Genomic DNA, 22,861 nt, shown 5'->3' on the forward strand with positions numbered 1-22,861 from the left:
GTTCTTAAGCCGGCCAAATGCTTCTCGGCCCATGTGGTGGGGGAGGGTGTGTCCCGGCCTGTGTGTGATGTCATAGTGCACATCTGTCATGTCTATAAAAGCCTTTTCCCAGCACCCATCATTCCTTCACAAGCAGTCGGGGGGGATGAAGTGAGTCTGTAATTACACGCACACTGCCTCTGCCTGCTGGAGCAGTCTCTCTCTCTCTGGGGGCAATTGAGCAGTCTCTCTCTGGGGGCAATGGGGAGCAGTCTCTCACTCTGGGGCAATGGAGCAGTCTATCTCTCTGGGGGCAATGGAGCAGTCTCTCTCTCTCTGGGGGCAATGCAAAGCAGTCTCTTTTTCTCTGGGGGCAATGTGGAGCAGTTTCTGTCTCTCTCTGGGGGAATGTGCAGCAGTCTCTCTCCCTCTCTCTGGGGGTAAGGTGGAACAATCTCTCTCTCTCTGGGGGCAATGTGGAGCAGTCTCTCTTTCTCTGGGAACAATGTGGAGCAGTCTCTCTTTCTATCTCTCTTTGGAAGCAATGTGGAGCAGTCTCTCTTTCTGTCTCTGGGGGCAATGTGGAGCAGTCTCTCTCTGGGGGAAATGGGGATCAGTCTCTCTCTCTCTCTCTCTCTCTGGGGGAAATGGGGAGCAGTCTCTCTCTCTCTCTTGGGGGGCAACGGAGCAGTCTCTCTCTCTATCTCTCTGGGGGCAATGGAGCAGTCCCTCTCTCTCTCTGGGGGCAATGGAGCAGTCCCTCTCTCTCTATGGGGGCAGTGGGGAGCAGTCTCTCTCTCTCTCTTGGGGCCATGTGGAGCAGTCTCTCTCTCTCTATGGGGGCAACGTGGAGCAGTCTCTCTCTCTCTTTCTGTGGGGGAAATGTGGAGCAGTCTCTCTCTCTCTCTTTGGAAGCAATGTGGAACAGTCTCTCTCTCTCTCTTTGGAAGCAATGTGGAGCAGTCTCTCTCTCTTGGTGCAATGTGGAGCAGTCTCTCTCTCTCTCTCTGGGGGCAATGTGGAGCAGTCTCTCTCTCTGGGGGCAATGTGGAGCAGTCTCTCTCTCTCTCTGGGGGCAATGTGAAGCAGTCTCTCTCTCTGGGGGCAATGTGGAGCAGTCTCTCTCTCTCTGGGGGCAATGTGAAGCAGTCTCTCTCTCTATGTGGGCAACGTGGAGCAGTCTCTCTCTCTCTCTCTCTCTCTGTGGGGGAAATGTGGAGCAGTCTCTCTCTCTCTCTCTTTCTGTGGGGGAAATGTGGAGCAGTCTCTCTCTCTCTCTTTGGAAGCAATGTGGAACAGTCCCTCTCTCTCTATGGGGGCAGTGGGGAGCAGTCTCTCTCTCTCTCTCTGGGGGCAATGTGGAGCAGTCTCTCTCTCTCTCTGGGGGCAATGTGAAGCAGTCTCTCTCTCTGGGGGCAATGTGGAGCAGTCTCTCTCTCTCTGGGGGCAATGTGAAGCAGTCTCTCTCTCTATGTGGGCAACGTGGAGCAGTCTCTCTCTCTCTCTCTCTCTCTATGGGGGCAACGTGGAGCAGTCTCTCTCTCTCTCTTTCTGTGGGGGAAATGTGGAGCAGTCTCTCTCTCTCTCTTTGGAAGCAATGTGGAACAGTCTCTCTCTCTCTCTTTGGAAGCAATGTGGAGCAGTCTCTCTCTCTCTTGGTGCAATGTGGAGCAGTCTCTCTCTCTCTCTCTGGGGGCAATGTGGAGCAGTCTCTCTCTCTCTCTCTCTATGGGGGCAACATGGAGCAGTCTCTCTCTCTCTCTTTCTGTGGGGGAAATGTGGAGCAGTCTCTCTCTCTCTCTTTGGAAGCAATGTGGAACAGTCTCTCTCTCTCTCTCTCTTTGGAAGCAACATGGAGCGGTCTCTCTCTCTCTCTGGGTGCAATGTGGAGCAGCCTCTCTCCCCGGGGCAATGTGGAGCAGTCTCTCTCTCTCTCTGGGGGCAATGTGGAGCAGTCTCTCTCTCTTGGTGCAATGTGGAGCAGTCTATCTCTCTGGGGGCAATGTGCAGCAGTCTCTCTCTCTGGGGGCAATGGAGCAGTCCCTCTCTCTCTATGGGGGCAGTGGGGAGCAGTCTCTCTCTCTCTCTGGGGGCCATGTGGAGCAGTCTCTCTCTCTCTATGGGGGCAACGTGGAGCAGTCTCTCTCTCTCTTTCTGTGGGGGAAATGTGGAACAGTCTCTCTCTCTCTCTTTGGAAGCAATGTGGAACAGTCTCTCTCTCTCTCTTTGGAAGCAATGTGGAACAGTCTCTCTCTCTCTCTTTGGAAGCAATGTGGAGCAGTCTCTCTCTCTTGGTGCAATGTGGAGCAGTCTCTCTCTCTCTCTCTGGGGGCAATGTGGAGCAGTCTCTCTCTCTGGGGGCAATGTGGAGCAGTCTCTCTCTCTCTCTGGGGGCAATGTGAAGCAGTCTCTCTCTCTGGGGGCAATGTGGAGCAGTCTCTCTCTCTCTGGGGGCAATGTGAAGCAGTCTCTCTCTCTATGTGGGCAACGTGGAGCAGTCTCTCTCTCTCTCTCTCTCTGTGGGGGAAATGTGGAGCAGTCTCTCTCTCTATGTGGGCAACATGGAGCAGTCTCTCTCTCTCTCTTTCTGTGGGGGAAATGTGGAGCAGTCTCTCTCTCTCTCTTTGGAAGCAATGTGGAACAGTCCCTCTCTCTCTATGGGGGCAGTGGGGAGCAGTCTCTCTCTCTCTCTGGGGGCCATGTGGAGCAGTCTCTCTCTCTCTATGGGGGCAACATGGAGCAGTCTCTCTCTCTCTCTTTCTGTGGGGGAAATGTGGAGCAGTCTCTCTCTCTCTTTGGAAGCAATGTGGAACAGTCTCTCTCTCTCTCTTTGGAAGCAATGTGGAGCAGTCTCTCTCTCTCTCTGGGGGCCATGTGGAGCAGTCTCTCTCTCTCTATGGGGGCAACGTGGAGCAGTCTCTCTCTCTCTCTTTCTGTGGGGGAAATGTGGAGCAGTCTCTCTCTCTCTCTTTGGAAGCAATGTGGAACAGTCTCTCTCTCTCTTTGGAAGCAATGTGGAGCAGTCTCTCTCTCTCTTGGTGCAATGTGGAGCAGTCTCTCTCTCTCTCTCTGGGGGCAATGTGGAGCAGTCTCTCTCTCTGGGGGCAATGTGGAGCAGTCTCTCTCTCTCTCTCTCTCTGGGGGCAATGTGAAGCAGTCTCTCTCTCTGGGGGCAATGTGGAGCAGTCTCTCTCTCTCTCTGGGGGCAATGTGAAGCAGTCTCTCTCTCTATGGGGGCAACATGGAGCAGTCTCTCTCTCTCTTTCTGTGGGGGAAATGTGGAGCAGTCTCTCTCTCTCTTTGGAAGCAATGTGGAACAGTCTCTCTCTCTCTCTCTTTGGAAGCAACATGGAGCGGTCTCTCTCTCTCTCTGGGTGCAATGTGGAGCAGCCTCTCTCCCCGGGGCAATGTGGAGCAGTCTCTCTCTGGGGGCAATGTGGAGCAGTCTCTCTCTCTCTCTCTGGGGGCAATGTGGAGCAGTCTCTCTCTCTCTCTCTGGGGGCAATGTGGAGCAGTCTCTCTCTCTCTCTGGGGGCAATGTGAAGCAGTCTCTCTCTCTCTCTCTCTGGGGGCAATGTGGAGCAGTCTCTCTCTCTGGGGGCAATGTGGAGCAGTCTCTTTCTCTCTGGGGGCAATGTGAAGCAGTCTCTCTCTCTATGGGGGCAACATGGAGCAGTCTCTCTCTCTCTCTCTGTGGGGGAAATGTGGAGCAGTCTCTCTCTCTCTCTTTCTGTGGGGGAAATGTGGAGCAGTCTCTCTCTCTCTTTGGAAGCAATGTGGAGCAGTCTCTCTCTCTCTCTTGGTGCAATGTGGAGCAGTCTCTCTCTCTCTCTTGGTGCAATGTGGAGCAGTCTCTCTCTCTCTCTCTGGGGGCAATGTGGAGCAGTCTCTCTCTCTGGGGGCAATGTGGAGCAGTCTCTCTCTCTCTCTCTCTGGGGGCAATGTGAAGCAGTCTCTCTCTCTATGGGGGCAACATGGAGCAGTCTCTCTCTCTCTTTCTGTGGGGGAAATGTGGAGCAGTCTCTCTCTCTCTCTCTGGGGGCAATGTGAAGCAGTCTCTCTCTCTATGGGGGCAACATGGAGCAGTCTCTCTCTCTCTTTCTGTGGGGGAAATGTGGAGCAGTCTCTCTCTCTCTTTGGAAGCAATGTGGAACAGTCTCTCTCTCTCTCTGGAAGCAACGTGGAGCGGTCTCTCTCTCTCTGGGTGCAATGTGGAGCAGCCTCTCTCCCCGGGGCAATGTGGAGCAGTCTCTCTCTGGGGGCAATGTGGAGCAGTCTCTCTCTCTTGGTGCAATGTGGAGCAGTCTATCTCTCTGGGGGCAATGTGGAGCAGTCTCTCTCTGGGGGAAATGGGGATCAGTCTCTCTCTCTCTCTTGGGGGGCAACGGAGCAGTCTCTCTCTCTCTCTCTCTCTATCTCTCTGGGGGCAATGTGCAGCAGTCTCTCTCTCTCTGGGGGCAATGGAGCAGTCCCTCTCTCTCTATGGGGGCAGTGGGGAGCAGTCTCTCTCTCTCTCTGGGGGCCATGTGGAGCAGTCTCTCTCTCTCTATGGGGGCAACGTGGAGCAGTCTCTCTCTCTCTCTTTCTGTGGGGGAAATTTCAGTCTCTCTCTCTCTCTTTGGAAGCAATGTGGAACAGTCTCTCTCTCTCTCTTTGGAAGCAATGTGGAACAGTCTCTCTCTCTCTCTCTTGGTGCAATGTGGAGCAGTCTCTCTCTCTCTCTCTGGGGGCAATGTGGAGCAGTCTCTCTCTCTGGGGGCAATGTGGAGCAGTCTCTCTCTCTCTCTGGGGGCAATGTGAAGCAGTCTCTCTCTCTGGGGGCAATGTGGAGCAGTCTCTCTCTCTGGGGGCAATGTGGAGCAGTCTCTCTCTCTCTCTGGGGGCAATGTGAAGCAGTCTCTCTCTCTGGGGGCAATGCGAAGCAGTCTCTCTCTCTATGTGGGCAACGTGGAGCAGTCTCTCTCTCTCTCTGGGGGCAATGTGGAGCAGTCTCTCTCTCTCTCTCTCTGTGGGGGAAATGTGGAGCAGTCTCTCTCTCTCTCTTTCTGTGGGGGAAATGTGGAGCAGTCTCTCTCTCTCTCTTTGGAAGCAATGTGGAACAGTCCCTCTCTCTCTATGGGGGCAGTGGGGAGCAGTCTCTCTCTCTCTCTGGGGGCCATGTGGAGCAGTCTCTCTCTCTCTATGGGGGCAACGTGGAGCAGTCTCTCTCTCTCTCTTTCTGTGGGGGAAATGTGGAGCAGTCTCTCTCTCTCTTTCTGTGGGGGAAATGTGGAGCAGCCTCTCTCCCCGGGGCAATGTGGAGCAGTCTCTCTCTCTTGGTGCAATGTGGAGCAGTCTCTCTCTCTTGGTGCAATGTGGAGCAGTCTCTCTCTCTCTCTCTGGGGGCAATGTGGAGCAGTCTCTCTCTCTCTCTCTGGGGGCAATGTGGAGCAGTCTCTCTCTCTCTCTGGGGGCAATGTGAAGCAGTCTCTCTCTCTGGGGGCAATGTGGAGCAGTCTCTCTCTCTCTGGGGGCAATGTGAAGCAGTCTCTCTCTCTATGGGGGCAACGTGGAGCAGTCTCTCTCTCTCTCTCTCTGTGGGGGAAATGTGGAGCAGTCTCTCTCTCTCTCTTTCTGTGGGGGAAATGTGGAGCAGTCTCTCTCTCTCTTTGGAAGCAATGTGGAGCAGTCTCTCTCTCTCTCTTTGGAAGCAATGTGGAGCAGTCTCTCTCTCTCTTGGTGCAATGTGGAGCAGTCTCTCTCTCTCTCTCTCTGGGGGCAATGTGGAGCAGTCTCTCTCTCTGGGGGCAATGTGGAGCAGTCTCTCTCTCTCTGGGGGCAATGTGAAGCAGTCTCTCTCTCTATGGGGGCAACATGGAGCAGTCTCTCTCTCTCTTTCTGTGGGGGAAATGTGGAGCAGTCTCTCTCTCTCTTTGGAAGCAATGTGGAACAGTCTCTCTCTCTCTCTCTCTCTCTCTTTGGAAGCAACGTGGAGCGGTCTCTCTCTCTCTCTGGGTGCAATGTGGAGCAGCCTCTCTCCCCGGGGCAATGTGGAGCAGTCTCTCTCTGGGGGCAATGTGGAGCAGTCTCTCTCTCTCCGGGGCAATGTGGAGCAGTCTCTCTCTGGGGGCAATGTGGAGCAGTCTCTCTCTCTCTGGGGGCAATGTGGAGCAGCCTCTCTCTCTCTTTGGAAGCAATGTGGAACAGTCTCTCTCTCTCTCTCTTTGGAAGCAACATGGAGCGGTCTCTCTCTCTCTCTGGGTGCAATGTGGAGCAGCCTCTCTCCCTGGGGCAATGTGGAGCAGTCTCTCTCTCTGGGGGCAATGTGGAGCAGTCTCTCTCTCTTGGTGCAATGTGGAGCAGTCTCTCTCTCTTGGTGCAATGTGGAGCAGTCTCTCTCTCTCTCTCTGGGGGCAATGTGGAGCAGTCTCTCTCTCTCTCTGGGGGCAATGTGAAGCAGTCTCTCTCTCTGGGGGCAATGTGGAGCAGTCTCTCTCTCTCTGGGGGCAATGTGAAGCAGTCTCTCTCTCTATGGGGGCAACGTAGAGGAGTCTCTCTCTCTGTGGGGGAAATGTGGAGCAGTCTCTCTCTCTCTCTCTCTTTCTGTGGGGGAAATGTGGAGCAGTCTCTCTCTCTCTTTGGAAGCAATGTGGAGCAGTCTCTCTCTTTCTCTCTCTTTGGAAGCAATGTGGAGCAGTCTCTCTCTCTCTTGGTGCAATGTGGAGCAGTCTCTCTCTCTCTCTGGGGACAATGTGGAGCAGTCTCTCTCTCTGGGGGCAATGTGGAGCAGTCTCTCTCTCTCTCTCTCTCTGGGGGCAATGTGAAGCAGTCTCTCTCTCTATGGGGGCAACATGGAGCAGTCTCTCTCTCTCTTTCTGTGGGGGAAATGTGGAGCAGTCTCTCTCTCTCTTTGGAAGCAATGTGGAACAGTCTCTCTCTCTCTCTTTGGAAGCAACGTGGAGCGGTCTCTCTCTCTCTGGGTGCAATGTGGAGCAGCCTCTCTCCCCGGGGCAATGTGGAGCAGTCTCTCTCTGGGGGCAATGTGGAGCAGTCTCTCTCTCTCTGGGGCAATGTGGAGCAGTCTCTCTCTGGGGGCAATGTGGAGCAGTCTCTCTCTCTCTTTGGAAGCAATGTGGAGCAGTCTCTCTCTCTCTCTCTCTGGGGGCAATGTGAAGCAGTCTCTCTCTCTGGGGGCAATGTGGAGCAGTCTCTCTCTCTGGGGGCAATGTGAAGCAGTCTCTCTCTCTATGGGGGCAGCATGGAGCAGTCTCTCTCTCTCTCTTTCTGTGGGGGAAATGTGGAACAGTCTCTCTCTCTCTCTCTTTGGAAGCAACGTGGAGCAGCCTCTCTCTCCGGGGCAATGTGGAGCAGTCTCTCTCTGGGGGCAATGTGGAGCAGTCTCTCTCTGGGGGCAATGTGGAGCAGTCTCTCTCTCTCTCTTTCTGTGGGGGAAATGTGGAGCAGTCTCTCTCTCTCTTTGGAAGCAATGTGGAACAGTCTCTCTCTCTCTCTCTTTGGAAGCAATGTGGAACAGTCTCTCTCTCTCTCTCTTTGGAAGCAACGTGGAGCAGCCTCTCTCTCTCCGGGGGAATGTGGAGCAGTCTCTCTCTGGGGGCAATGTGGAGCAGTCTCTCTCTGGGGGCAATGTGGAGCAGTCTCTCTCTCTCCGGGGCAATGTAGATCAGTTTCCCTCTCTCTGGGGGCAATGTCTCACATTGGAGGATGGTTTTGGTGGGTTTCGTTGGTGTTTGGTTCTAGTCTCGGGTGTATCACAGTCTCTCTCTTGGTGTAGTTGGCTTCTCTTGGACTGGCACTGATCCCGAGTTCCCGGCCTTCCTGGATCTGCCCCAGGAGACGGTCACCTGCCTGCAAACAATCAACTGCCACTGCAAACTCTCCTTGGCAGTCTCAGAGTTGAGCATACAACTACCTCTACAGGTAAGTACTCATCATTTGGTTTTTTGGGATATAACTCTCATTCCAGTGCGTTCTCTTGTAGATGTAGCTTTTTTCGGACTCCCACCCACCTCCACCATGGATGACGAAGTGGGAAAAGATTTTAAAGGTCTGTTTGATGTCTGAATTTTGGCACCTTTAAGAGCCGTCATTGGTAACACGAGACAGTTCAGGGCTTGTGCTGGTTGTAGGTAGTGCGGTGTTCGCACTTCCACTATAGAAATGGAAGGGGCCCCCGAAAAACCTCACAAACATAGGCTTTGTCCCTTTTCAGGCTCACGGCAAACCGGCACGCGGTTCAAAGACTGGATATCATCGGGGCTGGAGTCCAGACACAAGGCCAAGTGTCTGTGGTGCAAGAAATCAGCATAGCACACGGCGGAGTTTGTGGTGTCCGTAGTCATGCTACATGTTCCATACACAAGTCTATTGCTGCGGCTAGGCAAGCCAGCTCTGGAATTGTTCATCGTGCTAGAAAAACCGGGCTGAAGCGTTATCTAACCACGAATGGAAACCAACCAGTGCTTCTACTGCTGGTGAGGACAACAGGGCTGAAACTTTACTGTACCCCGAATAGAAACCAATCGGTGCTTCTTCTGCTGGTGAGGACAACAGGGCTGAAGCTTTTACCGTACCCCGAATGGAAACCAATCGGTGCTTCTTCTTCTGCTGGTGAGGACAACAGGGCTGAAGCTTTATCTAACTCCGAATGGAAACCAATCAGTGCTTCTTCTAATGCTGGTGAGGACAACAGAGCTGAAGCTTTTACCGTACCCCGAATGGAAACCAATCGGTGCTTCTTCTTCTGCTGGTGAGGACAACAGGGCTGAAGCGTTATCTAACCACGAATAGAAACCAATCAGTGCTTCTTCTACTGCTGGTGAGGACAACAGGGCTGAAACTTTACCGTACCCCGAATGGAAACCAACCAGTGCTTCTACTGCTGGTGAGGACAACAGGGCTGAAACTTTACTGTACCCCGAATAGAAACCAATCGGTGCTTCTTCTTCTGCTGGTGAGGACAACAGAGCTGAAGCTTTATCGTACCCCGAATGGAAACCAATCGGTGCTTCTTCTTCTGCTGGTGAGAACAACAGGGCTGAAACTTTACCGTACCCCGAATGGAAACCAATCGGTGCTTCTTCTTCTGCTGGTGAGGACAACAGGGCTGAAACTTTACCGTACCCCGAATGGAAACCAATCGGTGCTTCTTCTTCTGCTGGTGAGAACAACAGGGCTGAAGCTTTATCGTACCCCGAATGGAAACCAATCGGTGCTTCTTCTTCTGCTGGTGAGAACAACAGGGCTGAAGCTTTATCGTACCCCGAATGGAAACCAATCGGTGCTTCTTCTTCTGCTGGTGAGGACAACAGGGCTGAAGCTTTACTGTACCCCGAATGGAAACCAATCGGTGCTTCTTCTTCTGCTGGTGAGGACAACAGGGCTGAAACTTTACCGTACCCCGAATGGAAACCAATCGGTGCTTCTTATTCTGCTGGTGAGGACAACAGGGCTGAAGCTTTACTGTACCCCGAATGGAAACCAATCGGTGCTTCTTCTTCTGCTGGTGAGGACAACAGGGCTGAAACTTTACCGTACCCCGAATGGAAACCAATCGGTGCTTCTTATTCTGCTGGTGAGGACAACAGGGCTGAAGCTTTACTGTACCCCGAATGGAAACCAACCAGTGCTTCTACTGCTGATGAGGACAACAGGGCTGAAACTTTACCGTACCCCAAATGGAAACCAATCAGTGCTTCTTCTGCTGCTGGTGAGGACAACAGGGCTGAAACTTTACCGTACCCCGAATGGAAACCAATCGGTGCTTCTTCTTCTGCTGGTGAGGACAACAGGGCTGAAACTTTACCGTACCCCAAATGGAAACCAATCAGTGCTTCTTCTGCTGCTGGTGAGGACAACAGGGCTGAAGCTTTTATCGTACCCCGAATGGAAACCAATCGGTGCTTCTTCTACTGCTGGTGAGGACAACAGGGCTGAAGCTTTATCTAACTCCGAATGGAAACCAATCAGTGCTTCTTCTAATGCTGGTGAGAAAAACAGGGCTAAAGCTTTACCGTACCCCGAATGGAAACCAATCGGTGCTTCTTCTACTGCTGGTGAGAACAACAGAGCTGAAGCTTTATCGTACCCCGAATGGAAACCAATCGGTGCTTCTTCTAAAGCTGGTGAGAACAACAGGGCTGAAGCTTTATCTAACTCCGAATGGAAACCAATCGGTGCTTCTTCTACTGCTGGTGAGGACAACAGGGCTGAAGCTTTATCGTACCCCGAATGGAAACCAATCGGTGCTTCTTCTACTGCTGGTGAGGACAACAGAGCTGAAGCTTTATCTAACTCCGAATGGAAACCAATCGGTGCTTCTTCTACTGCTGGTGAGGACAACAGGGCTGAAGCTTTATCTAACCCTAAATGTAAACTAATCGGTGCTTCTTCTACTGCTGGGTAGAACAACCGGGCTGAAGCTTTATCTAACTCCGAATGGAAACCAATCGGTGCTTCTTCTACTGCTGGTGAGAACAACCGGGCTGAAGCGTTATCTAACCACGAATGGAAACCAACCAGTGCTTCTACTGCTGGTGAGGACAACAGGGCTGAAACTTTACTGTACCCCAAATGGAAACCAATCGGTGCTTCTTCTGCTGCTGGTGAGGACAACAGGGCTGAAGCTTTATCTAACCACGAATGGAAACCAACCTGTGCTTCTGCTGGTGAGAACAACAGAGCTGAAGCTTTATCGTACCCCGAATGGAAACCAATCGGTGCTTCTTCTACTGCTGGTGAGGACAACAGGGCTGAAGCTTTATCTAACCCTAAATGTAAACCAATCGGTGCTTCTTCTTCTGCTGGTGAGAACAACAGAGCTGAAGCTTTATCGTACCCCGAATGGAAACCAATTGGTGCTTCTTCTTCTGTTGGTGAGGACAACAGGGCTGAAGCTTTATCTAACCCTAAATGTAAACTAATCGGTGCTTCTTCTACTGCTGGTGAGGACAACAGGGCTGAAGCTTTATCGTACCCCGAATGGAAACCAATCGGTGCTTCTTCTACTGCTGGTGAGGACAACAATGAGGTGGTGGTGGAGGACTGATTACAGATGTCATGAGTGTGGACATGTTTGATTCCTTCCTCATGTGTGCAATCAGAAAACAGGAAGATTTCATTTCTGTTATAACAGAAAATCAGTTTGAGTTGCGGAAATGTTGGGGTTCGGTGTTTTTTGTGTATCTTTTGCCTACAAAGGCCGATTTGAGTTTTATTTGCTCCCGTTGTTGAAAGTGGGGTCAGGAGTTTCACCTTGTCCTCTGTCACAGGGGCCAGGAAGTGACCACTTTATTTTGCAGTTGTCAGTGGAAGAAGAGATGAGGGAACCCTTCCCATGGGGGCCGCTTCTGCAATGTCCTTTCAGTGTTTTATTGATGTCTCTGTGCCGCAGGTGGGGGAGATTCACCTTCTATTTGCCCCGTTTATCATTATCACCACAACGAGAAGGAGGTCAAATCTGGAACAGGGGATCCGGTGATCATGGTGGCTACCAGGGATTTCTCCCCACTCTCTGAGGTGACCATGGAACGCAGATTAAAGGGGAATCTCTCTCAATGGACACGGGGGGACAAAACAAAGTTTATAATCCCCCCCCCCCTTCCTTTATACAAAATGTGAAATACATTGTTTTTTTGCCTTCAGTTCTAATTGTATAACTTAAATACTGAGATTTGCACTGAAAACTAATTTTGTAACTTCTTGATAAAAAAAGAAGTTGACGGTGTTAGTAAATTTCACTTCGGTAGGTTGACAACCCTGGTGGCCACATATGTGCAGATTCACGCCAAGACCACTGCTGTGGTGTGATGCTCCACCTGAGAAAACAGCCCCACACCAAAAGGTAAAGACTGGCACCTGGACCAGAAGGCACTCACCTGTCCCTGTAGCAGGGTCAGTAGACCCAATTTTCACCCCTTTATGATGTGTGCCCCCCCCCCCCCCCCGCAGGGCCTTCACGAATATCACTTGCCCTCCTGGGGATCACTGCCCTGGACTTGTGGCGCCCCCTGCCAGTGAGTTCACTGGGTATACAATACCCCAGACATCAATGTTCCAAGGATCCAGCAGCATTACAGGCCGTACTGGCTCTTGCAGGTGGGGCCTACTGGTTCTACCGACTGATCCGGATCGATAAAGCCCACCCCGGAAGGGGGGTGAGGAACAGGCCAGGAATTGTCACCATAACACCCCTTAATAAAGCCCATGAAGTCAGTCTTCAGAGAGACAAAGATAGGTCCATCCATCACCCAAGAGCTGAGTTGGGAGGGGTTATACCTAGCTGGGGAGTCCTGGGGGGGGGGGCGGTCAGCGAGCGGTGTGTAGTGTCGGGGGGGGGGGGCGGTCAGCGAGCGGTGTGTAGTGTTGGGGGGCGGTGGTCAGCGAGCGGTGTGCAGTGTCGGGTGGCAGTCAGCGAGCGGTGTGTACAGTCAGTGACCAGTACCCCACATACCATCCACCTCAGGCTGCCCAGGGAGAAGTTGCTGAGCACCCCCTCGTTTCCGGGATAATTGATATGGGGGAGGAGAAATCCAATATGAATTCCAGATGGAGGAGAGAACCACAGGCAAATCACTCCACTGACCCGGACCGCCCTGAGGGGAAACCAGCATGCTCCCTAGCAACCAATGACGTAGTTGGTTGGTAGGATGCAGGCAGCCCAGCACAGGGTCAAGGCTTGTATTTCTGACCTGTAACTCTCTGTAGAATAAGGCAGGCTTGGCTGAAGCGATTTGTAGCCTGCTTTGTTGGTACAGATTTGAGCACAGAGAATGATGAAGACTGGTCAGAGGAGTAGAGGTGCCACCACTCGTTCTTCTATGGCTCCTCCACCCTGACCAGGACACAAAGTGAGACGCTCTGGTAGGGCACAGTAACGGGGTAGAGCTCTCAGGCAGTGGAATCAGATGGGGTTACAAGATGGATAATCACCACGATACTCTAAGACAGGGGTCTTCAAACTACGGCCCTCCAGTTGTTCAGGAACTACAATTCCCATCATGCCTAGTCATGTCTGTGAATGTCAGAGTTTTACAATGCCTCATGGGATGTGTAGTTTCTCAACAGCTGGAGGGCCGTAGTTTGAGGATCCCCTGCTCTAAGAAGATTCTAAAAATCAGTCTGACAACAAAAATGATAAACGGCTTTTATTTTATTACAGCAAGATGCCACAGGCGGGTTCCGTGATGCCGCATCAATTACACTCGGTTAGTAGGAGGTCATAAACTTCTTATTTTATATAAAACATATATTCTTTCCATCACACGCAAATTATTCCATACAACTATTTACACAGGAAAGCTGGCAATGAAACGCAAAAGTATGGAAAGCAAGAAAACATGGGGTGACGATACTGGGACAAGGACAAAAAACACGAGGGAAGGAGGAGGGACAGAGGGAACATGTTAGACAGAGATGTTTAACACATGAGCAAGGGAGGACAGAGGTGTTGGGTTAGATGGAAATCTGAGGAAGGGAGGAAAGAGGGTTCGGGTTAGATGGAGATCTTGGGAAGGAGGGACAGAGGTGTCGGGTTAGATGGAGATCTGGGGTAGGAGGGACAGAGGTGTCGGGTTAGATGGAGATCTGGGGTAGGAGGGACAGAGGTGTCGGGTTAGATGGAGATCTGGGGTAGGAGGGACAGAGGTGTCGGGTTAGATGGAGATCTTGGGAAGGAGGGACAGAGGTGTCGGGTTAGATGGAGATCTGGGGTAGGAGGGACAGAGGTGTCCGGTTAGATGGAGATCTCCGGAAGGAGGGACAGAGGTGTCCGGTTAGATGGAGATCTCCGGAAGGAGGGACAGAGGTGTCGGGTTAGATTGAGATCTTGGGAAGGAGGGACAGAGGTGTCGGGTTAGATTGAGATCTTGGGAAGGAGGGACAGAGGGTTCGGGTTAGATGGAGATCTGGGGTAGGAGGGACAGAGGTGTCGGGTTAGGAGGGACAGAGGTGTCGGGTTAGATGGAGATCTTGGGAAGGAGGGACAGAGGGTTCGGGTTAGATGGAGATCTTGGGTCGTAGGGACAGAGGGTTCGGGTTAGATGGAGATCTTGGGAAGGAGGGACAGAGGGATCGGGTTAGATGGAGATCTGGGGTAGGAGGGACAGAGGTGTCGGGTTAGATGGAGATCTTGGGAAGGAGGGACAGAGGTGTCGGGTTAGATGGAGATCTTGGGAAGGAGGGACAGAGGGTTCGGGTTAGATGGAGATTTTGGGTCGTAGGGACAGAGGGTTCGGGTTAGATGGAGATTTTGGGTCGTAGGGACAGAGGGTTCGGGTTAGATGGAGATCTTGGGAAGGAGGGACAGAGGTGTCGGGTTAGATGGAGATTTTGGGTCGTAGGGACAGAGGGTTTGGGTTAGATGGAGATCTGGGGAAGGAGGGACAGAGGGATCGGGTTAGATGGAGATCTGGGGTAGGAGGGACAGAGGTGTCGGGTTAGATGGAGATCTGGGGTAGGAGGGACAGAGGTGTCGGCTTAGATGGAGATCTAGGAAGGGAGGACAGAGGTGTCGGCTTAGATGGAGATCTGGGGTAGGAGGGACAGAGGTGTCGGGTTAGATGGAGATCTAGGAAGGGAGGACAGAGGTGTCGGGTTAGATAGAGAAATTAAAAATTAGAAAAAAGTCATTTCAGTCTGGAACGTAGACAAAGTATAAGAAGCCTCATTGAGTAAAGAGTAAAACATGAACTATATGTACCGCCCCACACCAACCAATTTGATTAAGAATATTACATTCCAACACGTTTTCCAGTGCCGGCCTCAATCTGACTGCCGTATGGGCAGGGCATACAGCGGTTGTCATCTGAGAAGAAGCAGTGCGGAGCTTTAGGTGAGACATTTTTCGAAGAATTTGTAAATAGTGAGAGGAGGAAGAATATTTACAATCCGGCTTTAATCTTATTAGAAAACCATTCTTGTCAATAATAAGAGGTCCCCGATGTTTATTTGTGGTAGAAGCGCTGATTCTGTCCATGCTGCATGAATGGAAGACGGGGTGTTTGCTGAGGAGAGGCCTGAAATCCAGACTGAGGAAATAAAGCAGAGAAAACACAGATCAAGAAATCTTGAAAAAAAATAAAAACGAAACACTAAAGTTTAGCCTGCAGAGGTCCCTTACTGTGTGGGGCTGCTGAGGTGGAGTCCCGTGGCTGTACCCTCCAGGAGAAGCAGACCTTGAAGTGTGGGTGTAAGACAAGGCAGACTGCAAACAAATGGAGAGATGGTGAGAAGGAGAAAGAGAAGGGATGGGATAGTTGAGCGGAGAGGGGCGAGGGAGAGAGAGAGAGAGACGGACGGAGAGGGGCTAGGAGGAGAAAGAGAGGGATGAGGAGGAGAAAGAGAGGGATGAGGAGAAAGAGTGTGAGGGTTGAGGAGAAAGATGAAGACACACGGGAGGGTTGGGAAGAAAGATAGAAATGTTGAGGAAAAAGATGCAGACAAATTGGAGAGTTGAGGAGAAAAATGAAGATAGACGGGAGAGTTGAAGAGAAAGATGAAGACAGACGGGAGAGTCGAGGAGAAAGATGAAGACAGACGGGAGAGTCGAAGAGAAAGATGAAGACAGACGGGAGGGTTGAGGAGAAAGATGAAGACAGACGGGAGAGTTGAAGAGAAAGATGAAGACAGACGGGAGAGTCGAGGAGAAAGATGAAGACAGACGGGAGAGTCGAAGAGAAAGATGAAGACAGACGGGAGAGTCGAAGAGAAAGATGAAGACAGACGGGAGGGTTGAGGAGAAAGATGAAGACAGACGGGAGAGTCGAGGAGAAAGATGAAGACAGACGGGAGAGTCGAAGAGAAAGATGAAGACAGACGGGAGAGTCGAAGAGAAAGATGAAGACAGACGGGAGAGTCGAAGAGAAAGATGAAGACAGACGGGAGAGTCGAGGAGAAAGATGAAGACAGACGGGAGAGTCGAAGAGAAAGATGAAGACAGACGGGAGGGTTGAGGAGAAAGATGAAGACAGACGGGAGAGTCGAGGAGAAAGATGAAGACAGACGGGAGAGTCGAAGAGAAAGATGAAGACAGACGGGAGAGTCGAAGAGAAAGATGAAGACAGACGGGAGAGTCGAAGAGAAAGATGAAGACAGACGGGAGGGTTGAGGAGAAAGATGAAGACAGACGGGAGGGTTGAAGAGAAAGATGAAGACAGACGGGAGAGTCGAAGAGAAAGATGAAGACAGACGGGAGGGTTGAGGAGAAAGATGAAGACACATGGGAGGGTTGGGAAGAAAGATAGAAATGTTGAGGAAAAAGATGCAGATTGGAGAGTTAAGGAGAAAAATGAAGACAGACGGGAGAGTTGAGGAGAAAGATGAATACAGACGGGAGAGTCGAGGAGAAAGATGAAGACAGACGGGAGAGTCGAGGAGAAAGATGAAGACAGACGGGAGAGTCGAAGAGAAAGATGAAGACAGACGGGAGAGTCGAAGAGAAAGATGAAGACAGACGGGAGAGTCGAAGAGAAAGATGAAGACAGACGGGAGGGTTGAGGAGAAAGATGAAGACAGACGGGAGGGTTGAAGAGAAAGATGAAGACAGACGGGAGAGTCGAGGAGAAAGATGAAGACAGACGGGAGAGTCGAAGAGAAAGATGAAGACAGACGGGAGGGTTGAGGAGAAAGATGAATACAGACGGGAGAGTCGAGGAGAAAGATGAAGACAGACGGGAGAGTCGAAGAGAAAGATGAAGACAGATGGGAGAGTTGAAGAAAAAGATGAAGACAGACGGGAGGGTTGGGAAGAAAGATAGAAATGTTGAGGAAAAAGATGCAGATTGGAGAGTTAAGGAGAAAAATGAAGACAGACGGGAGAGTTGAGGAGAAAGATGAATACAGACGGGAGAGTCGAGGAGAAAGATGAAGACAGACGGGAGAGTCGAAGAGAAAGATGAAGACAGATGGGAGAGTTGAAGAAAAAGATGAAGACAGACGGGAGAGTCGAAGAGAAAGATGAAGACAGACGGGAGGGTTGAGGAGAAAGATGAAGACAGACGGGAGAGTCGAGGAGAAAGATGAAGACAGACGGGAGAGTCGAAGAGAAAGATGAAGACAGACGGGAGAGTCGAAGAGAAAGATGAAGACAGACGGGAGGGTTGAGGAGAAAGATGAAGACAGACGGGAGAGTCGAAGAGAAAGATGAAGACAGACGGGAGAGTCGAAGAGAAAGATGAAGACAGACGGGAGGGTTGAGGAGAAAGATGAAGACACATGGGAGGGTTGGGAAGAAAGATAGAAATGTTGAGGAAAAAGATGCAGATTGGAGAGTTAAGGAGAAAAATGAAGACAGACGGGAGAGTTGAGGAGAAAGATGAATACAGACGGGAGAGTGGAAGAGAAAGATGAAGACAGACGGGAGAGTCGAAGAGAAAGATGAAGACAGACGGGAGAGTCGAAGAGAAAGATGAAGACAGACGGGAGAGTGGAAGAGAAAGATGAAGACAGACGGGAGAGTGGAAGAGAAAGATGAAGACAGACGGGAGAGTCGAAGAGAAAGATGAAGACAGACGGGAGAGTCGAAGAGAAAGATGAAGACAGACGGGAGAGTCGAAGAGAAAGATGAAGACAGACGGGAGAGTCGAAGAGAAAGATGAAGACAGACGGGAGAGTCGAAGAGAAAGATGAAGACAGACGGGAGAGTCGAAGAGAAAGATGAAGACAGACGGGAGAGTCGAAGAGAAAGATGAAGACAGACGGGAGAGTCGAAGAGAAAGATGAAGACAGACGGGAGAGTGGAAGAGAAAGATGAAGACAGACGGGAGAGTGGAAGAGAAAGATGAAGACAGACGGGAGAGTGGAAGAGAAAGATGAAGACAGACGGGAGAGTGGAAGAGAAAGATGAAGACAGACGGGAGAGTGGAAGAGAAAGATGAAGACAGACGGGAGAGTGGAAGAGAAAGATGAAGACAGACGGGAGAGTGGAAGAGAAAGATGAAGACAGACGGGAGAGTCGAAGAGAAAGATGAAGACAGACGGGAGAGTGGAAGAGAAAGATGAAGACAGACGGGAGAGTGGAAGAGAAAGATGAAGACAGACGGGAGAGTCGAAGAGAAAGATGAAGACAGACGGGAGAGTGGAAGAGAAAGATGAAGACAGACGGGAGAGTGGAAGAGAAAGATGAAGACAGACGGGAGAGTCGAAGAGAAAGATGGAAGACAGACGGGAGGGTTGGGAAGAAAGATGAAGACACATGGGAGGGTTGGGAAGAAAGATAGAAATGTTGAGGAAAAAGATGCAGATTGGAGAGTTAAGGAGAAAAATGAAGACAGACGGGAGAGTTGAGGAGAAAGATGAATACAGACGGGAGAGTCGAGGAGAAAGATGAAGACAGATGGGAGAGTCGAAGAGAAAGATGAAGACAGATGGGAGAGTTGAAGAAAAAGATGAAGACAGACGGGAGGGTTGAGGAGAAAGATGAAGACAGACGGGAGAGTCGAGGAGAAAGATGAAGACAGACGGGAGAGTCGAAGAGAAAGATGAAGACAGACGGGAGAGTCGAAGAGAAAGATGAAGACAGACGGGAGGGTTGAGGAGAAAGATGAAGACACATGGGAGGGTTGGGAAGAAAGATAGAAATGTTGAGGAAAAAGATGCAGATTGGAGAGTTGAGGAGAAAGATGAAGACAGACGGGAGAGTCGAGGAGAAAGATGAAGACAGACGGGAGAGTCGAAGAGAAAGATGAAGACAGACGGGAGAGTCGAAGAGAAAGATGAAGACAGACGGGAGAGTCGAAGAGAAAGATGAAGACAGACGGGAGAGTCGAAGAGAAAGATGAAGACAGACGGGAGAGTCGAAGAGAAAGATGAAGACAGACGGGAGAGTCGAAGAGAAAGATGAAGACAGACGGGAGAGTGGAAGAGAAAGATGAAGACAGACGGGAGAGTGGAAGAGAAAGATGAAGACAGACGGGAGAGTGGAAGAGAAAGATGAAGACAGACGGGAGAGTGGAAGAGAAAGATGAAGACAGACGGGAGAGTGGAAGAGAAAGATGAAGACAGACGGGAGAGTGGAAGAGAAAGATGAAGACAGACGGGAGAGTGGAAGAGAAAGATGAAGACAGACGGGAGAGTGGAAGAGAAAGATGAAGACAGACGGGAGAGTGGAAGAGAAAGATGAAGACAGACGGGAGAGTGGAAGAGAAAGATGAAGACAGACGGGAGAGTCGAAGAGAAAGATGAAGACAGATGGGAGAGTCGAAGAGAAAGATGGAAGACAGACGGGAGCGTTGAGGAGAAAGATGAAGACAGACGGGAGCGTTGAGGAGAAAGATGAAGACAGACGGGAGAGTGGAAGAGAAAGATGAAGACAGACGGGAGAGTGGAAGAGAAAGATGAAGACAGACGGGAGAGTCGAAGAGAAAGATGAAGACAGACGGGAGAGTCGAAGAGAAAGATGAAGACAGACGGGAGCGTTGAGGAGAAAGATGAAGACAGATGGGAGAGTCGAGAACGATGAAGACAGACCTGAGGCTTCATGCACACTGGACTTTAAAAAAAAAGTTATAAAAAACACCAGTAGTTTTGCAGTGAGCTTTTCACTGTTTTGTTTTTAAATGTTTTTGCAATAGCTTTTTTTTTTTTAAAAATATTTTTTTTTATTTCCCAATAGACCAAAAACGTTAATCGCTGGCGAACTGCGTTTTTCTGCATTTATCAGCGTTTTTTTGATGTTCAAGTGTTTTTACAGCTGAAAAACTCCTCTCGGAACCCACTAATTTTATTTATTTTTTTTTTTTTAAAGCCAAGAAGCACCCCAGCCAAAAACGGATAACTGCTTATGTAAGCATGAACATATAGGATAACATGATGGGGAGTTTATTGACTGTAGAAAAAAAAAAAAAAAAACATCTGAAGCCAAAAACAGCTGCTGTAAAAACGTCCAGCGTGCATAAGGCCTCAGAGTTGAGAAAGATGAAGACAGACTAGAGAGATGAGGAGAAAGATGAAGACAGACGGGAGAGTTGAGAAGAAAAATGAAGACAGATGGGAGAGATGAGGAGAAAGATGAAGACAGACGGGAGAGATGAGGAGAAAGATGAAGACAGACGAGAGAGATGAGGAGAAAGATGAAGACAGACGAGAGAGATGAGGAGAAAGATGAAGACAGACGGGAGAGTTGAGAAGAAAAATGAAGACAGACTAGAGAGATGAGAAAGAGGAAGACATACGTGAGAGTTGGGGAAAACGAAAACAGACCTGAGGCCTCATGCACAATGGATGTTATAAAAACAGCAGTAGCTTTGCAGTGAGCTTTTCAACATTTTATGCAATAGCGTTTTTTAGCGTTTTTCCACGTTAGCATTTAAAAAAAAAAAAAAAAAATTATATATATATATATATTTTTTTTTTTCCAATGGACCAAAAATGTTAAACGTTTTTCTGCGTTTATCAGTGTTTTTTGACATTTGAGCATTTTTACAGCTGAAAAACTCCTCTCAGAACCATGAAGACAGATGGCAGAGTTAAGGAGAAAGATGAAGACAGACAGGAGAGTTAGAGAGAAGGATGACAAAAGATGGAAATGTTGAGGAAAAAGATGCAGATGGGAGAGCTGAGGAGAAAAATGAAGACAACAGGAGAGTTCACAAGAAAGATGAAGACAGTTGGAAAAGTTGAGGAGAAAGACGAAGACAGTTGGAAAAGTTGAGGAGAAGAACGAAGACAGTTGGAAAAGTTGAGGAGAAAGACAAAGACAGTTGGAAAAGTTGAGGAGAAAGACAAAGACAGTTGGAAAAGTTGAGGAGAAAGACAAAGACAGTTGGAAAAGTTGAGGAGAAAGACAAAGACAGTTGGAAAAGTTGAGGAGAAAGACAAAGACAGTTGGAAAAGTTGAGGAGAAAGATGACAGATGGGAGAAGAGATGAGGGGAAAGATGAAGACAGATGAGGGGAAAGATGAAGACAGATGAGGGGAAAGACGAAGACAGATGGGAGAAGAGATGAGGGGGAAAGACGAAGACAGATGAGGGGGAAAGACGAAGACAGATGAGGGGGAAAGACGAAGACAGATGGGAGAAGAGATGAGGGGGAAAGACGAAGACAGATGGGAGAAGAGATGAGGGGGAAAGACGAAGACAGATGGGAGAAGAGATGAGGGGGAAAGACGAAGACAGATGAGGGGGAAAGACGAAGACAGATGAGGGGGAAAGACGAAGACAGATGAGGGGGAAAGACGAAGACAGATGGGAGAGATGAGGGGGAAAGACGAAGACAGATGGGAAAAGAGATGAGGGGAAAGACGAAGACAGATGAGGGGGAAAGACAAAGACAGATGAGGGGGAAAGACAAAGACAGATGAGGGGGAAAGACAAAGACAGATGAGGGGGAAAGACAAAGACAGATGAGGGGGAAAGACAAAGACAGATGAGGGGAAAGACGAAGACAGATGAGGGGAAATATGAGAAGAAAGATGAAGACAGACTCGAGAGATGAGGAGAAAGATTAAGACAGATGGGAGAGATGAGGGGAAAGATGAAGACAGATGGGAGAAGAGATGAGGGGAAAGACGAAGACAGATGGGAGAAGAGATGAGGGGAAAGACGAAGACAGATGAGGGGAAAGACGAAGACAGATGAGGGGAAATATGAGAAGAAAGATGAAGACAGACTCGAGAGATGAGGAGAAAGATTAAGACAGATGGGAGAGATGAGGGGAAAGATGAAGAAAGGTGGGAGAGTTCAGGAGAAAGATGAAGAGAGATAGGAGGAGAGGAGGAGACAGACAAAGAGTAGAGGAGAAAGCTGACGAGTGAGAGGAGAGAGAAGGACGAGAGAGATGAAGAGAGGGAAAGGTGAGGAGGTAAAGGGAAACAAGAGAAGTAACGAGAAGAAAGCTGAAGAAAGGCAGGAGAGGTGAGGGGGAGAAAGACGAATAGAGGGGAGAAAGACGAAGAGGGGAGGGGGGAGAAAGACGAAGAGGGGAGGGGGAGAAAGACGAAGAGGGGAGGGGGAGAAAGACGAAGAGGGGAGGGGGAGGAAGACGAAGAGAGGAGGGGTCAGGAGGAGACAGTAATTAGAATTTTTGTTTATCTGTACATCATAGTCATGGCTGATTGGGTTATGTTGCAACCTTCAGGTGACTAGACACTGGCAAAAAAGAGTGGAGAGATATCTGTGTCCTGTGATGTACTTGCAAGAAAAGGATTTGACAGGTAAACCAAAAATCCTAGATTCTTAATCATACATCACTGGAAACGGGGTGTCTTCATATTCATAACTACTTGAGATGTCCCGAAAGAAAGAGGGAACCCCACTACAGAGACATCTGCAAGACCTTCCACCCAAAACTGGCGTCCACAGAGCCACGAACATCTACCTGGTGGAACTTGGTAAACCTGTGCAGAGAAGGCCGAGTAGCAGCCTGGCAAACTTGAATAACAGAAGCTTGATGCTATAGGTCAGGAAGCAAAGACACTCCTCCACTAGGAGGGGAGAAACCTTGCTCTTGAGGCCATAGGGCCTGAAAAATCCACCTAGAAATAATCTAACCCTTGCAAGGGCATTAAGGTAGGACAGGGATTCAGACTACTGAAAGAAAACGGTTGACTTCAGAGAAATGTGGACAACGTTCAATGAGTGAAGAACCTTCTACAACGAATTAGGAAAAAAAAAAAAGGAGACAACACAATGTCCTGATTCAGGTGGAACAAGGAAACCACCTATGGTGAAAAGAGATGCCCGAGGCCTGGGCACCACCTTATACTTGTGAAGAATCAGGAAAGGTTCCCTGCAGGAAAGCACATCCGGCTCTGTAAAGGCAACCAAACATTACGAGTAAATAGCACCAAAAAAATCCTTCACAGAGGCTCCAATGGAAAAGTCTGTAGAACAGACAAGACCAAATCCGCCCCAAGTGATCGATATACATCTCAGGAATTTAAAAAATGG

The 22,861-nt window shown here is 49.9% G+C and overlaps 1 protein-coding gene across 2 annotated transcripts in view; it reads right to left on the reverse strand.

The window, feature by feature from the left end:
* Positions 1–13,106: 13,106 nt before the first annotated feature.
* The window catches only part of LOC143959397 (G protein pathway suppressor 2-like), a 39,814-nt gene continuing 30,059 nt past the window's right edge, over positions 13,107–22,861 (reverse strand). For both annotated transcript variants that reach the window (XM_077468034.1, XM_077468033.1), the window contains 2 exons: positions 15,095–15,178; positions 13,107–15,002 (listed from right to left, as the gene is read on the reverse strand). In XM_077468034.1, the coding sequence (XP_077324160.1) occupies positions 14,919–15,002; positions 15,095–15,178 (168 nt within the window). In that variant the 3' untranslated portion in view covers positions 13,107–14,918. The remainder of the gene's footprint in view (positions 15,003–15,094; positions 15,179–22,861) is intronic.

Source organism: Lithobates pipiens, unplaced genomic scaffold (assembly GCF_037356315.1).
Source record: "Lithobates pipiens isolate NorthernLeopardFrog02 unplaced genomic scaffold, aLitPip1_a1.2 Scaffold_73, whole genome shotgun sequence".
Classification (NCBI taxonomy): Eukaryota; Metazoa; Chordata; class Amphibia; order Anura; family Ranidae; genus Lithobates; species Lithobates pipiens.